Genomic DNA, 14,392 nt, shown 5'->3' on the forward strand with positions numbered 1-14,392 from the left:
AATTCAGCCACAAGGAACCATTTTCTTTTTTGGACTAACCATTAACTCAGTACGGAGTAGACACGGAGAAAAGGTACTTCATCACACTCTTGTCTATTGAGACAGGGGCCTCTCAACACCCACGCGAACTGTATCCTCAAATCGAACCTCCCCATCCTTGACACCCCAAAGGGTCTCCTGTCTCGGATTGGTCCCCCAGTTCACATCCATTGTCGCCTCATAAACATCATGTCTGTCAAATAGAGGCCGCTTTGCCGACCGAGGAATGGGCCAATTGTCCCGGTATTATCCGAGCCACTGTGATGCATCGTCAAACGATTTTTGCTCAAGACTCCGAACAATGCTCGCAACGCCGGGAGAGAAATAGCGATGATGGCGGCACCAATTTCTGTGGTAGACCACACCATCACGACAGAGAAATACCAAGTTGTGTCATCCGGGTGTTGGAGGGCGACTATCATGGACACCATTCGGAGAATGGAAGTTCTATATTCTGTGAGTTAACAGACCGTGATTGGGGAAGCGGCAAATACTGACACAACAGCACTAAAGAGATATTAGCTACTTCATTTCATTCTCTGTTGACAAATAAAAAGACAAAAAAACCTCCCATGCAAAGTATAGCGCCAGGGCTAGCTTTCTGGCTAGCTTTGCCGGCAGCGGGAAGACTATATTCATTGACAACAGCAACACGAGCGAGTCACAGACGATAGTGAGCACAGAACTCGAAATGAAATCAATATCCGAGCCCATACATTTACCCTCTGCGCCGCCCCACAGAGCAGCGAGAGGAACACACTGCAGTGCGACAATGAGTGTCTGCGCCACATACACAACCGTCACAAAAGCGAAGGAAATACAGAGATAGAGTTTGAATCGCGGCATTTGGTTGAGACGAGCATAGAAGGCAATACCGAGATGCGACACTGCCCCATGTTGAACATGTACACGAGTTGAGCTCTGACAAGCCACTTATGCATATGCACGAGGGTTTCCGGGTCGTTCATCAATGCTGCAAGATGCTGACCAGAGCCATAATGGATGGCCATCAATGAAATCCCCAAGACTATCCAGCTGACCAACTAGATCGATGTCAAATTCCTGCAAGAGATCGCGAGTGATCAGATACCGAGCATATTTACCTGCGCGACCACGATTGTGAGATCATCTCATCCCAGCTCATGGATCAGATATCCCCGAGCATACAGGCGAACCAGAACGACAAGTATTGAGAGCGTTGTCACAACGGCCATGCCGATAATCGCCGGCTGGCGGCGATCCTCCGCTAAAAATGCCGCTGGATATTCAGAAGAGGACATCGTGCCCAAGAGGATATTTGAAGAATTTTGTTTTCTAAAATATGAAATGAATCCGAGGCGAACAGATGTAATAAGGCAGACCTCTACCCTGCCCAGTCCAACTAACTTGTGATTAACATGCCTAGGGATTCTCTCCAAACAAAGAAGCGATTCCACTCTAATCTCGGAGATATCTGCGGCACAACATTTAATTGACAAATCAGATCATCGTGAGGTAGTAGAACTATCCCCGATATGTGCTAGCAGCCTGTCTCCAAGTCTGCAGTCTGCCTCAACGCGGCTAGCAAGGCACGGCCCCACAAAGACTGGGCACGGTCAATGCCAAAGCATCTCACTTCCACCATTCCAGCTTAGGTTGATGCAAGACGGCAGAGAATATTACAATGGCTTGTATTTTCAGAAGTTGTGAACAGCCCATTTTCGTTATCAACGGTCTGTGTCAAATCATTCCCCACACGCGAATCTCTCCCGAAAATAAAAATTCATCTTCTACGTGCGTTGAAACGTGTATGTCAGATATCATCAATTGAAATAATTTCTTTACTTGTGTCTGGGGTAACGGCCTTCCTCACTTTGTGCAAACTATGGGTTTCAGTAATCATTTTGTTTATTCTGCGAGCGATTATTCGCAAATATTGGACGCCGATCAGAGATATACCAGGCCCATTTTTGGCGTCTTTTTCGAAACTATGGCTGGTTTACCATTTGCGGAAGGGCCATGGCGAGAAAAAGCTGATTGATTTTCACAAGAAGCATGGTAGGTTCGTCTATCGTCCTTTTATTCGATATTCTAACAAGTATGACAGGATATTTTGTTCGCATTTCGGAGAATGAAGTCAGTGCTTCTCACCCAGACGCAGTAAAGCAGCTTCCCCATGCAAATATTGCTAAAATGTGTACATATCCTACATTTTAACACTTACGATATTAACACTCATGCAAAAAGGGCCTTTGGTACTCAATCTTCAGTCTGCCAGACTACCATTATGTGAACCAGATGTCTGAACTGAACCCAAAGCGGCACATTGAAATGTCGCGCAATATAGCCGCCGGCTTTGCACTATCAAATATCATCAAGTCCGAGTCCCACGTGGACGCAATCCTCCACTGCCTCAAAGAGCACCTCGATGCACTAAGCAAAAGCAACCAGGTTGTAGAATTTGACAAATGGTTCAACTTCTTTGCCTTCCCCGAAGGAGTAAGAATAGCCGCACGGGGTCTATACCGATTCCAATGTTAATATTTGATCAAATGTTGACTTTATCCTTAGGTGGTTGTCAGTATCAACGCATGGGTCTTTCATCGCAACCCTCAGATTTTCGGCGCCGATTGCAACAGCTTCAACCTAGACCGTTGGCCTCAAACGGACACGAGTTATATCGACTCATTTTTGATCCATGAACGCATTTTATAACGCCTACATCCCTTTACAATATGGATTAACATATCTATCACAGTGGGGAGCTGGGTATAACTAATGCCCTGGCTGTAACCTTGCCCAATTTGAGCTACTCAAACTAATGGCAACCTTGATAAGGGACTACGATATTGAGCAAGTGGATGCTAGACAGGAGTGGGTATTCAAAGATTAGTTTACGGCTATTCCGTCTGGATGGCCATGCAAGATTCAAAGACGCTCGCGCGATTGATCAACAAAAGAAAGAGAAAAGTAAAGACAGGGAAATCACCGACGGCGCAAGCGGTCCCATAGCCTCCCCATGCCTGTCATTGGTTTCTCAACAACGACAGTGGGAATAGCTTGCAGAAGGAACCCGATGGGAATAGATATTGCACCGAGAACGATGGAATATGCCCATTGATCGCCACTCAATTTTGTGATTGAGAATGCCCGCCCGCCGACGAACATAATCAGGATTTGAGCGCCCATCATGACGCAGGTGATTGCTATAAAGAGCCAGTTATGATGGATCCCTTCGATGAGGTTAAATGATCGCTCAATTTGTCGATTGCTGTATTAGGGTTAGTATGACAAAAATAAAAATTAGAGTAGTCTCAACATACTTGTACATGTTGAATATCTGCATCCAGACATAGGTGTTGAAAACAGCAGTCTGTAACTGTGATGTTTGAAGAGCACTGTGATAGGAGAAGATAGAAGAGCCCGCGAAGTACAGAACGAGTGTTACTACCATCTGATACACAGATTGGCCAATGATCATCTTCCACATGGTAGGAGTAATCAAAGGTGTAGATGTTGGTTCGGGTTTGCGGTCAAGGATCCGGCGAGGGGGAGGGTCAGTTGCTAGCGCCAGAGCTGCTAGAGTGTCTTGAAAGAGATTTACCCACATGAGTTGCACTGGTGTCAGAACCGACTCCTGCGATGAGTTGGCGACCGCCGAGACAAATGACAGGCCCACAGAGGTGAAGGTGATGGTAATTTGGAACTGGAAAAAGGATATCAGATCGACCACCCATCTATACTCCTTGTTGATAGAGCCTGTAGCTTACCTGCAAAAATTTCTTGACGGCATCGCTGACTGCTCTTCCCCACATGATAGCCTTGACAATCGAAGAAAATGTATCATCCATCAGGACAATAGAGGAAGCTTCACGAGCAATTTCAGTGCCAGATATTCCCATCGAGAATCCGATATCAGCAGCTGCAAGGGCAGGGGCATCATTGGTGCCGTCTCCAGTGACAGCAACGACTCTCCCGAGGTCCTTCAGACGCTGGACCAGAACGCGCTTATCATCTGGACGAGATCGAGCAAGAACCTTCAGGCGCGGAACTAGCTCCATTTGCTGTGATTCATCTAGCGCACGGAATTTATCGCCTTCCATCACAAGATCATCTGGACTGTTGATGATTCCACATTCTTCTGCAATGGCTCTTGCTGTTAGAAGGTTGTCGCCGGTAACCATGCGCACAGTGAGACCTGCTTTATGACTGGTCTCTACAGCACCCCAAGCATCGGCCCGGAGAGGGTCTCGTAGACCCAGAATGCCTTGATATGTAAGCTCTTTCATCAGCTCCTCGAAGTCAACAGTTTCCTCCTCGCCCTTGAACGGCAAATCCTCCACATCACGGAAGCAAATCGCAATTGTGCGCAAGGATCGTGAGGCATACTGAGAAATTGTCTGGCGTATTTGTTCAATACCATCCTCTGTGATCGGAGCAGTACTAAGCCCTTGCATCGGCTGTGCAATTGTGGCCACACATTTCTCAAGGAGAATCTCAGGAGCGCCCTTCACATATGATCGATATAATCCGCTGGCCAGCTTGACAACTGTGATCATGTATTTGCGAGAAGCATCAAAAGGCAAAAGATCCACAACTTCCGCACTAGCACGGTCAAAGTCAAGCTGACCTAGCTCCAGATAGTCCTGCGAGAATCTTAACAAGGCGGCCTCTGTCTGGGACCCAAGGAACTGCCGACCTCCGCCATATTGGCTTTCAATCGCAGTCGAGTTGATCGCGATAGATTGCCTCAAAAGCGATCTCGATTGACTTGAGAGACGGCTCATGCATTTTGACACAGATGATGAATGTTCTTCATCCAAAATGCCTGGACTGCTAGCCCGATCAGTAAATTGTGAGATAGCACTGAAGAAACCCGAGACAACAGTCATTTCATTCTGTGTCAATGTTCCCGTCTTGTCTGAACAGATATCCGTGGCTTGTCCCATCGTTTCGCATGCTCGGAGCTGTCGAACCAAGTTGTTATCTCTCATCATTCGGGTAGTGGCAAAAGACAACGCAAGTGTAACTGCCAAGGGAAGTCCTTCCGGGACTGCGATCACAACGACAGTCAAGGCGAGAATGAAGACATTTAAAAAGGATTGTCCCTTTTCCGAGGGAGATTCAGTGCTATTTCGTAGGCCAACACAGAACTTGATAAACAAGATTACGAACAGCACAAGCGCCGCAAGTGCACCAAAGCGAGCGATGTTCTTTGCAAGATTGCTGAGCCGCACTTGTAGCGGGGTGAAACCCGGGTCGGTGTCGAGAGAGAGGAGGATTCTTCCGTAGCTTGATTTTGTGCCTGTAGCCAAGACGAGGTACGCACCGACGCCTTCCACGATCTTGGTATGAGAGAGGATGAAGGCGTCGATCTCAAGGGAGCCATCAGGAAGATTTGTATCGATAGCGCTCTTATCGACCGGATCAGACTCGCCAGTTGCTGAGGATTCATCACATTTGACCTGATGGCCCCTTATCAACACCCCATCAGCAGGTACGATATCCCCTGGATTGATGTGGACAATATCACCAACAACAACCTCGGAGATGGGAACCTCATGAATCCTCGCAGACCGAAGGACCCAAACATTGCGATCTTGCTGTTTTTTATTGAGACTTCGGAACTTGTACTCCTTTTGATAATCATTCGCGGCACCAGCGAGAGTAATGACGACGATAGCGACGAGGATGGCAACGCCCTCCACCCATTCAACGGGCGGGTTGTTAGGAGTATGCTTGGTTCCGAATGTCTGGTACAGTCCCAAAGCAAGCGAGATAATAGCAGCCCCAGTTAGAAGGAATAGGACGTGATCGTTGTAGGCTGCCCACATCAATGACAGGAAGCTCGGGGATGATTTTATGGGTAGGCGATTGTCCCCGAAGAATTTCCTTCTGTCGACAAATGCATCGTGATCAAGCTCTGCCGAGACAGGGAGCTCAGGGATAGCGGTCTTTTCTGTCGGCGTAGTGCTTGTGGTACTTGCAGTGACATTCGCAGGAGCACCCAGGTAGGTCTCGTCCAGGCTCACACCGGAGTGGACGTCAGTTCGCAGTCCTTCCTCTAAACCTTTTACCCCACCGAGGGCATGGAGCGCCTGGATATCTTTAGATTGTACAAGATCGCCTAACGCGTCAGGATCCAGGGAAAAAGTCAGAAAGGTCGAAAAAGTCGATTGGGTGGATTGTTTCGTGGCACGTTTTGATCGCGGGTTCTTTTGGGTATCGTCAGTAAGACGCATTCCAGGCCCATCGTTGAACTTACTATTCGTGACCAAAAAGATATATGAGACCCATTGGCCCCCGAAGTAAGCGTCATTTCATGGAGAATGTTATCGGGAGAATTAGATGGATAAAATCAGAAAGGAGGTGCACATGTGCACATGTGCTGGCGAAATACAAATACACGTAAAAAGGAAGGAATTGTAAAATACAGCTTGGCGTATCTTAGGAGATTGGAAAATACATACATAGTTGGGTCTATTATGTATTCTATGAGACTGGATATCAGTATTCCAGTTGTAACTCGATATTCACTGCAAATCTTTGCAAGATATGTCCATTTGAGCTCATAGAGTGACACCTGGAAGACACCCTACCTCCTTTTGATGCTATTCTGTACATTATAGGGGCATGAATCAATCAGAGATCATTCACTCGGTCGTCAATATAAGGCCTTACTTTCTAGTTCTTCTGACTAGCTGTGCTGATCTTTGACAGGCGCATGTCCTCATTAGCCATACGAGGACGAGATATGCAGCTTAATAACAGCCAAAGTCCACTCCAAAACAGGCAACTAAGTTTCTCACAAGGCTATGCTGCCTATTGTACTCCCCAAAAGCAAACGCCATTGATCACACAAGGAGATTGTTAACAGTCTCAAGTCTTGGCAAGGAGGCTGTGCAAGGGAAAAGACCATGTCAATGTCCGAGGCTGACCCCCTCGACCCAACTGGTTTAAAAGAGGTGCATCGGCGCCAATCAAACTTGAAAATTGGTCACCAAACCCAGAAAAATTGATTAAAAATGGCTAACACTAGCCAACACTGGCTAAATACAACCTAACACCGCTGGGGACATTCGACAACGCCTCTCCACATTCCAAGCCCAAAAGAGAGTCTAATTCAACGTACGCTGTGAATTCTGATCCGCCGCCTCTACCCACGCTACTCTCCTCAAATCCTCTAGCGCTGCCACAGTATCTGGGTGGTCCGTTCCAAATGCCTTTTCCCTGCGAGAATGTACAGTTTCGGCCATTCCACCGGCGACCTCCCACTTGCTTTGCGACTGGTATATAAAGCCCAAATTGGCCATCGCGCTGAGGGTGTACGGATGGTCTTTGCCTATCGTCTCTTCCATCAAACACAGAGACCGGCTGGCCAGAATCTCGGCATCTGGTGATTGCCTCATCATTTGGTATGTCACTGCAAGATCCGCCATGGCAACCAGTGTGTGTGGATGACGTTCCCCGAGGACCTCTTTCATCACCGCTGTTGCTTTCCCCCCGAGGCTTTTGGCTTCTTCGAGTCGACCCTGATGGCGATATGTTGAGGCAAGGTTGCTGATGGACATCAGGGTTCGGGGGTGTGTTTCGCCGAGCACGGTCTCGCTGCTAGCCACGACTTCTTTTTCAAGGCGCTCAGCATCCGACCATCGGCCTTGTTCGCGGTATGTGGATGCAAGATTGGCCATAGAGGTCAAGGTAAAGGGATTATTCGTCCCAAGCATCTCCCGACTAACAGCGACAACCTGCCTTTCTAGCTTTTCAGCGGAGTCTAGCCTCCCCTGGTCTCGGTAGGTCGATGCCAGAGTAAGTTTCCAGTTTAACAGCGAGGCATCGGTTGGTAATAATTCCCTTTCCCCGAGATCGACCAGTTGGCGCGCAATCGACTCGGCCTCTTCATACCGACCGAGATGGGCATACGATATAGCCAAATTAGACATTGAGGCCAAGGTGGATGGATTCCTGGGACCGATAGTCTTTTTCTTCATCTCAAAAATCCTCGAATCAAGTTTCTGAGCATCAGCCCAAAGCCCTTGACTCCGATATGTGGAAGCTAGATTCGTCATCGAAGTCAATGTCTGGGGATGGTCCTCGCCGAGAATCTTCTGTCTCAGCTTGGTTACCCGGGCAGCGAGAGCAGAAGCTTGATCCAGCTGCCCCCGGCCCCAATACGCCGAAGCGACATTATGCATCGCTGTCATGGTCATTAAGTCTTGCTCTCCCTTCAGGTTCTCGCAGGTGTCTAGCACCAGAATGCCTAGATCTTCCGCAACAATCCATGACCTGGCCTGTAGCCATGTCTTCACGCATGTGGCTAACTCTTCAAGAATTATTGTCGTTGCGTCAGAATCCGCACCTGTTGCGAGTACCCGATTCCCCGCTGCCGTCATTGCCGACTCCAGGTCTGTTGCTTCGGTCGTCCAGCCTCGGCCATGGTATATGGCTGTGAGTTCACTGACCTCCCTCTGGAGCGACTCGAGGGAGGGAGGGTGTTTGTCCATAGATCACAGGCAGGGCAACAAGGATCATTCAACTCCGGGGGCAGGGTGTTGTTTGTGTGGATGATTTGATAGGCGGGTTCTTAATAACTTACCCGTATCGGATGAGGTTCGGAGTTGTCAATAGGTGGGTTGATTGTGATGAAGACAGGACTGCCCGGTATGTGAGTGACTCTTCACTGAAAGAAGAAGATAATAATGAGCAGTGAACGCATTGCCAAGGTGTGGGGGGGGAACACGAATGCTCCGATTAATGACAATACAGAGCAGAGAGGGGTACGGTGTTCCCCGAGTAATAATTGGAAACCTTGGAATTAATATGGCGATCGTCATTCCACATGATATTTCGAATATTTTATAGGTCAATCCATAAGGCTGAGACCAATACCGAGAAATGCTGTTGCCTGAAAGCTGTATACTGTACGTATACACTTATTGCAGGTACCAAACGGCTAAATGCCGGTTCAGCCCTATCGCGTCAACCCCATTCCCCAGTGGAGATGACACAGTACTGTTTGGCGCTAGTAATAGGGCTGTAACTTTAATTAAGGCTGAAAGTTACTAGTACCCGTATCTGTACCGTGGTAACGTTTGAAACACAACTGTCCCGATTTCATGTTTCCCCGGTCCTCGGGTCACATTTCACTTAAGCTTCAACACTCTAAGAGAGCCTAAGTTTATCCAGATTTACCATGCTGTCTCGCCGAGACACCCAGCCAGAGTCCTGTGGACCAGAATCCAGTCGCCATCAGCGTCAACAGCAAATCCAAGATGCAGATATAGACCCTTGGACTCGCATCCAGAGTTTCTTCAAGATGCCATCCCAAACAGGACTGAATCAACTGAATATCAATTATGGATGGCCAATAATGGTACTGCTACCTCTGGCCGGGCTTGCAAAGATATTTCATTGGAACCCGACCATAGTTCTCGTGGTGAATATCGTCGCCATTATCTTCTTGTCCGAAGCGATCTCTATCTCATCCGATGAACTCTCTGCTCATCTCGGAGAGCTGCAAGGTGCATTACTCAGTGCCACATTCGGAAATACCGTAGAACTCACGGTGAGCCACAATTATTGCCCCGAATATCGAAATGACAAAATGCTCACTCAGTTCAGGCTGGCATTCTGGCTCTGGTTCATGGCGAGATTCCATTTGCGCAGTCTGTCATGGTTGGCAGTATTCTCTCGGATATTCTGCTTGTAAGTCCTCACATTATGAGGGCCCCATGGTGGCCATATCATTCGACTGACAGCCAAATCTAGGTATTCGGCTGCTGCCTCGTCACAGCTTCGTACAACAAGGAGGTTTTAGTGTTTAACAGCGCTCTTGCAAAGACCTTGTCCTCCTTGATGATGATCACAGCCGTGACGATGCTTCTCCCAACGGCTCTCTACTCGACTTTTCCAGTATCCGAGATCGATGACAGAGTGCTATCCTTCTCACGAGGAACGTCATTGGTAATGCTCGCACTCTACGGAGGCTACCTCTACTTCTACCTTGGAACTCACAAACACCTCTTCCTTTCAAATGAGAGCGAAACTAGTGATGATGAAAACAACGGAGATTCATCATTCGCACCCAATCGAGCCAGCTTAATCTCATCAATTATCCGATTGATAACAGCCGTGGCCGCCACAGTCTTTTGCACAGAACTCCTGCTTGAAAGCATCGGCGACATAGTGCAAACTCTCGGAGTCTCTGAAGTATTTATCGCGATCGTTTTTATTCCAATCGCTAGCAATAGCACCGAAGGGGTTACTGTCATTGCAGCATCTCGCACAGGAGACACAGACTCTGCAATCCGGGTTATCATCGACAGTCTCTTGCAGATTGGTCTGTTTGTCATACCATTCTTGGTCATTATCGGCTGGTGCATTGCTGAACCGATGACGCTTTTCTTTGACTCGTTCCAGACTGTTGCCATGTTTTTGGCCATCCTGGTGGTTAATCATCTACTTCGTGATGGACAGTACGCTTACATCCATGGTGCCATGCTCCTAGCTCTGTAAGTTTCCCTGGGCATTTTACTGAGTTCCACCAAGACTGTTACTGATGCATAATGATAGGTACTCTAGTCTAGTTGTGGCATTCTACGCGCGCTAGATAGCTCAAGGGTTTTGACGCCTCAATAAGTTTTAGGGGATACTTTAAGTAACGAATGATGTGATATATCAGGACTGGACGAATCTAAGCACCTAGGTAAATCACATTCATCCGCACCTCAGGCCTAACAAAGAACGAGAATGCAATGATCATGTATCTATTAAGAGAAAGCAAAGTTAATACCGACGAACAATAAGCCCAACAAAGCAGTGCGAGTGACTCACGTTCCAATCAACATCAACCCCTCGAAGTAATTACTCCGCCCATCAGAAATAAGATAAGTCATAACCACAACACCAAGCAAAAGCGTTGTAGCCTCAAACCCATCAAACCTAAGAATAAGCGGCTCATTAAAAACCCAACCAACGAGAACCAGTAGCGGAGCAATAAGCATCGTAACCCGCAACACATTGTTAATAACCGCCCTGATCCCAAGCTCGATCTGATTGTAAGACCGGGACCCAAACACAATGGAGCGGTACTTGACCGAGTTCCCGAACAGAGGAACAAACGTCACGGCAAGGAAAGATTGGTTCATGCCCGTAATCGAAGCAGCCCCGCTCAAACTGTTGACTATGTAATAAGTGCACGCAAGCGCAGAAGCGGATGCAGCTGCTAGGATTATAGCTGCTGGACCCTTGCCGAGATACGGCTGCGGGATTTGGCCCTCGACGATCTGGCTTTGGCGAGACTGATGGCCGCTGCGAGCTTGGTCTCGCTGGCTGAATGGGGTGCTGGCAAACATGGCTGCATGGGTGCCGAGGCGGAATATGAGGAATGTGAGGAGCAGAATGACGAGGATAATTGCTGTTACGCGTTGCGTTAAGAGGATATGGTCTTCCGGGGTGGCTTTGGCGGATGGGAAGACGTCCATTACGGTTGGGAGTGCAAGAAGGATGAAGACAACCATCATGAGGGATGAGAGGACCGTTGTGAGGGTGCGATCGAACCGGAGTCGCTTCTGGTCATAGCCTGAGACAAAGATGGTGCCGCCGAGGACCTGTAGGTATTGTTTGTATTAGGAGGAGGTTCATAGCACCTGTGGTTGGATTTGATACTGGGATTTACCAGTAGTAAATTGCCTAGGACACTTCCAAGTATCACGGACTGGGAGATTTGTGGTCGTTTTTGTGCGATCGCATTGATTCCGATCTGGATAAATGATAGTTAGCCTATGTTTGAATTGAAGGTTGAGTCCCCCCAGGGTCGGATATCACCATTAATTCCACCGAGTTTCCCAGTGTTGATTTCAGCACTTCATTGACAACTCGGCTGCCACCTACGGTCAGCGCATCGACTGATCGGTTAATCCATGATCCAAGCGGAATCACAGCGACGATATTGAGAGCGAAGATAGCAGCACTGTTCCACTTCAGGGCTCCTGCTGTGATACCGATGAGAGATATCAAGAAGGACAAGACGCCCAGGTGGTGGTGGACCCGTGCCATGATGGAATTGCAATATAGCATAGGTGAGCCTCGATCGGGAGACATGATTTATGGAGGGAAAAGGTGAAGCTGAGAGAATTCACCCGTCTTTAGAAAGTCCACACAGGTCAATAAATGAGGCTCGGTGTATCACCGTAATGTTTCCATACAGATACTGTTACATATGTAATTCAACCGTAATTAACCAAAACTTTCTGTATTTTATCTGTACGGCTCTTTTAAGTAGAACAATCCTACGCAATCCACCAATGCATACGCAGATGCCTAGGGCTGAACGGCAGTGGAGTAATACATCATTCCCTTGACCCTCGACCCCAATGTTTTTTAGTCTCTTTCCTCACTCTTGACAAAATGAATAACACAGCTCACCCCCGACTGCGAAAGCCAACCAAGATCGACCCTGAAATCATGGCCGGGTCTCTCGAAGCAAACGCGACAGCCCATGAGCAAGATGCATTACTCAGAGATGAAGCTGAACGCGAAAGAAACGGGGAGGAATCTGCAGAGTTGCGTGACACAAACTACCCCGACTCGAAGCGCGCTTTGTTCCTAGGTAACTCTGTTATACGTGTGCTTAAGATTACCCTGGGATGCAGCTACTCCAATTTGCTACTGCCGTTTGTGTTTCTGGGAATAATCGCGGGGGGTCAAGGATGGGACGATTCGATTTCCTTCGCGTTCAACTTCCTAGCGATTCTTCCTCTCGCTGCGTTGCTGTCGTTCGCCACAGAGGAGCTGGCAAAAAGCGTCGGGCAAACCGTCGGAGGACTTATTAATGCGACGTTTGGAAATGCGGTAGAAATGATTGTAAGTAGCTGGACGTTTGACCCTCTCTTAAGGTGGAGAACTGACGTTGGTCACTGCACAGGTGGGGATCACTGCGGTCCGGCAGGGAGAAATCAGCATTGTACAATCTAGTATGGTGGGCAGTATCCTTTCGGGCAATCTTTTGGTAGGTTTTGTTCTTGGTGCATGTTCACTGCCCAGGTGATCTTGTCTACTTACACGGAAATTAGATCCTCGGTGTTTCATTGTTCTGTGGCGGCTTTGCAAAAGATGTGGTGAAATTCAACGTGGATGTTAGTGGAATACTATCATCCTTGATGGTAGTCTCCTCTGCAACATTGATCATTCCATCCGTGCTCTATTCAACCATACCATCCAAGTCCTACGAAGTGGAAGCTAGCATTCTGAGTCTCTCTCGTGCCGCCTCCATGGTCCTACTCACATTCTACCTGGTATACCTCTACTTCCAACTGAAGAGTCACTCCGAACTATTCGTCGACGATAAACAAGAAGAGGAAGAAGAGCGAGTTCTGGGCCCCCTGGTCGGCAAGTATCATTTTGATCCTTGCAACTCTCGGGGTTACCGTCTGCTCTGATCGTCTGGTGGACAGCGTCGATGGCTTTGTAGACAAGTGGCATGTGAGCCGGGCTTTTATTGGCTTGATTGTGGTTCCCATTGTCGGTAACGCAGGAGAATTCAATACTGTCGTCAATTCTTCGATCAAGGGGAATATGGACCTCGCAGTTGGTGTGATTGTGGGAAGCACGTTGCAAATCGCATTGTTCGTGAGTCCGTTCCTGGTCATGTGTGGCTGGGTTATTGGGCAGCCCATGTCCTTGCGCTACAGTCCCTTCGAAACTGTGGTATTCTTCCTATCGGTAATAGTCATGGACTGCTTGATTCGTGGAGGTAGATCGAATTACTACGAAGGGTCTTTATTGGTTGGAACGTGAGTGGCCACGAGTGTTCTGGCTGCCTTCAGTACTAATGATTTCTCTTAGGTATCTGATAATCGCAATTGCATTCTACGTGCACCCAGACGCAGTTGATGCACCCTTCGTTTAGGATGCTGCAGGGTAGTTACGATTAATTATTTCTAGTTAGATACATTACATTCGGACAACATATGAAATTTACATTTCTGGCGAGCGCTCAAAAATCATACCGTAGAAGCAATACTATCTTTAGAACAAAAGGCAAGGATCGCCATCAACGGTGCAGTCGCCTCGTAGGGCTGAGACTTGGCGCTGTGTACGCAGCGGTATAGGCGCCAGCTGCCAAAACCCTATTTCCGGTAAATGTTGATGCCTTGATCGCTGTGACTAGATGAATGTACGAATGTACCAATTTCAATTAAATCGTTTTGATCAATTCAGCTAACTCAGCTTTTATGTTGTTCTCGCAGACTGAAGGACACTTTCAAGGTCAACTGCCTCAAACCCCTTCAATCTTAGTCCAAAGGATCCTATCTTTAAATAATAGACCACCCTAACTTGAGCATCACGTAGATATACATGTACATATGTAGTT

The 14,392-nt window shown here is 47.8% G+C and overlaps 6 protein-coding genes across 6 annotated transcripts; 3 read left to right on the top strand and 3 right to left on the bottom strand.

The window, feature by feature from the left end:
• Positions 1–1,916: 1,916 nt before the first annotated feature.
• Positions 1,917–2,733, top strand: N7471_005705 (uncharacterized protein; the record flags this gene model as incomplete). The annotated part of the gene is made up of 4 exons (XM_057278424.1): positions 1,917–2,076; positions 2,126–2,213; positions 2,289–2,517; positions 2,590–2,733. Coding segments are annotated over 4 exons (621 nt in total), but the record flags the coding sequence as incomplete, so codon positions are not given.
• Positions 2,734–3,003: 270 nt separating this feature from the next.
• Positions 3,004–6,337, bottom strand: N7471_005706 (ATPase P-type K/Mg/Cd/Cu/Zn/Na/Ca/Na/H-transporter; the record flags this gene model as incomplete). The annotated part of the gene is made up of 4 exons (XM_057278425.1): positions 3,004–3,289; positions 3,342–3,724; positions 3,789–6,233; positions 6,284–6,337. 4 exons carry the CDS (start codon positions 6,335–6,337, stop codon positions 3,004–3,006), a joined length of 3,168 nt encoding a protein of 1,055 aa, XP_057138035.1.
• Positions 6,338–7,136: 799 nt separating this feature from the next.
• On the bottom strand, positions 7,137–8,522 carry N7471_005707 (uncharacterized protein; the record flags this gene model as incomplete). The annotated part of the gene is made up of 1 exon (XM_057278426.1): positions 7,137–8,522. One exon carries the CDS (start codon positions 8,520–8,522, stop codon positions 7,137–7,139), a length of 1,386 nt encoding a protein of 461 aa, XP_057138036.1.
• Positions 8,523–9,211: 689 nt separating this feature from the next.
• Positions 9,212–10,627, top strand: N7471_005708 (uncharacterized protein; the record flags this gene model as incomplete). Its single annotated transcript, XM_057278427.1, has 4 exons — positions 9,212–9,583; positions 9,640–9,723; positions 9,787–10,529; positions 10,591–10,627. The coding sequence occupies 4 exons, from the start codon at positions 9,212–9,214 to the stop codon at positions 10,625–10,627; spliced, it is 1,236 nt and encodes a 411-aa protein (XP_057138037.1).
• An 84-nt stretch (positions 10,628–10,711) lies between these two features.
• On the bottom strand, positions 10,712–12,120 carry N7471_005709 (uncharacterized protein; the record flags this gene model as incomplete). Its single annotated transcript, XM_057278428.1, has 4 exons — positions 10,712–10,784; positions 10,852–11,627; positions 11,696–11,779; positions 11,845–12,120. 4 exons carry the CDS (start codon positions 12,118–12,120, stop codon positions 10,712–10,714), a joined length of 1,209 nt encoding a protein of 402 aa, XP_057138038.1.
• Positions 12,121–12,426: 306 nt separating this feature from the next.
• N7471_005710 (uncharacterized protein) lies at positions 12,427–13,927 on the top strand (the record flags this gene model as incomplete). The annotated part of the gene is made up of 5 exons (XM_057278429.1): positions 12,427–12,882; positions 12,944–13,027; positions 13,092–13,411; positions 13,473–13,811; positions 13,864–13,927. The coding sequence occupies 5 exons, from the start codon at positions 12,427–12,429 to the stop codon at positions 13,925–13,927; spliced, it is 1,263 nt and encodes a 420-aa protein (XP_057138039.1).
• Between the last annotated feature and the right edge of the window lie 465 nt (positions 13,928–14,392).

Source organism: Penicillium samsonianum (assembly GCF_028829775.1).
Source record: "Penicillium samsonianum strain IBT 33392 chromosome Unknown utg000003l_segment0_segment0, whole genome shotgun sequence".
In the NCBI taxonomy this organism is placed as follows: domain Eukaryota; kingdom Fungi; phylum Ascomycota; class Eurotiomycetes; order Eurotiales; family Aspergillaceae; genus Penicillium; species Penicillium samsonianum.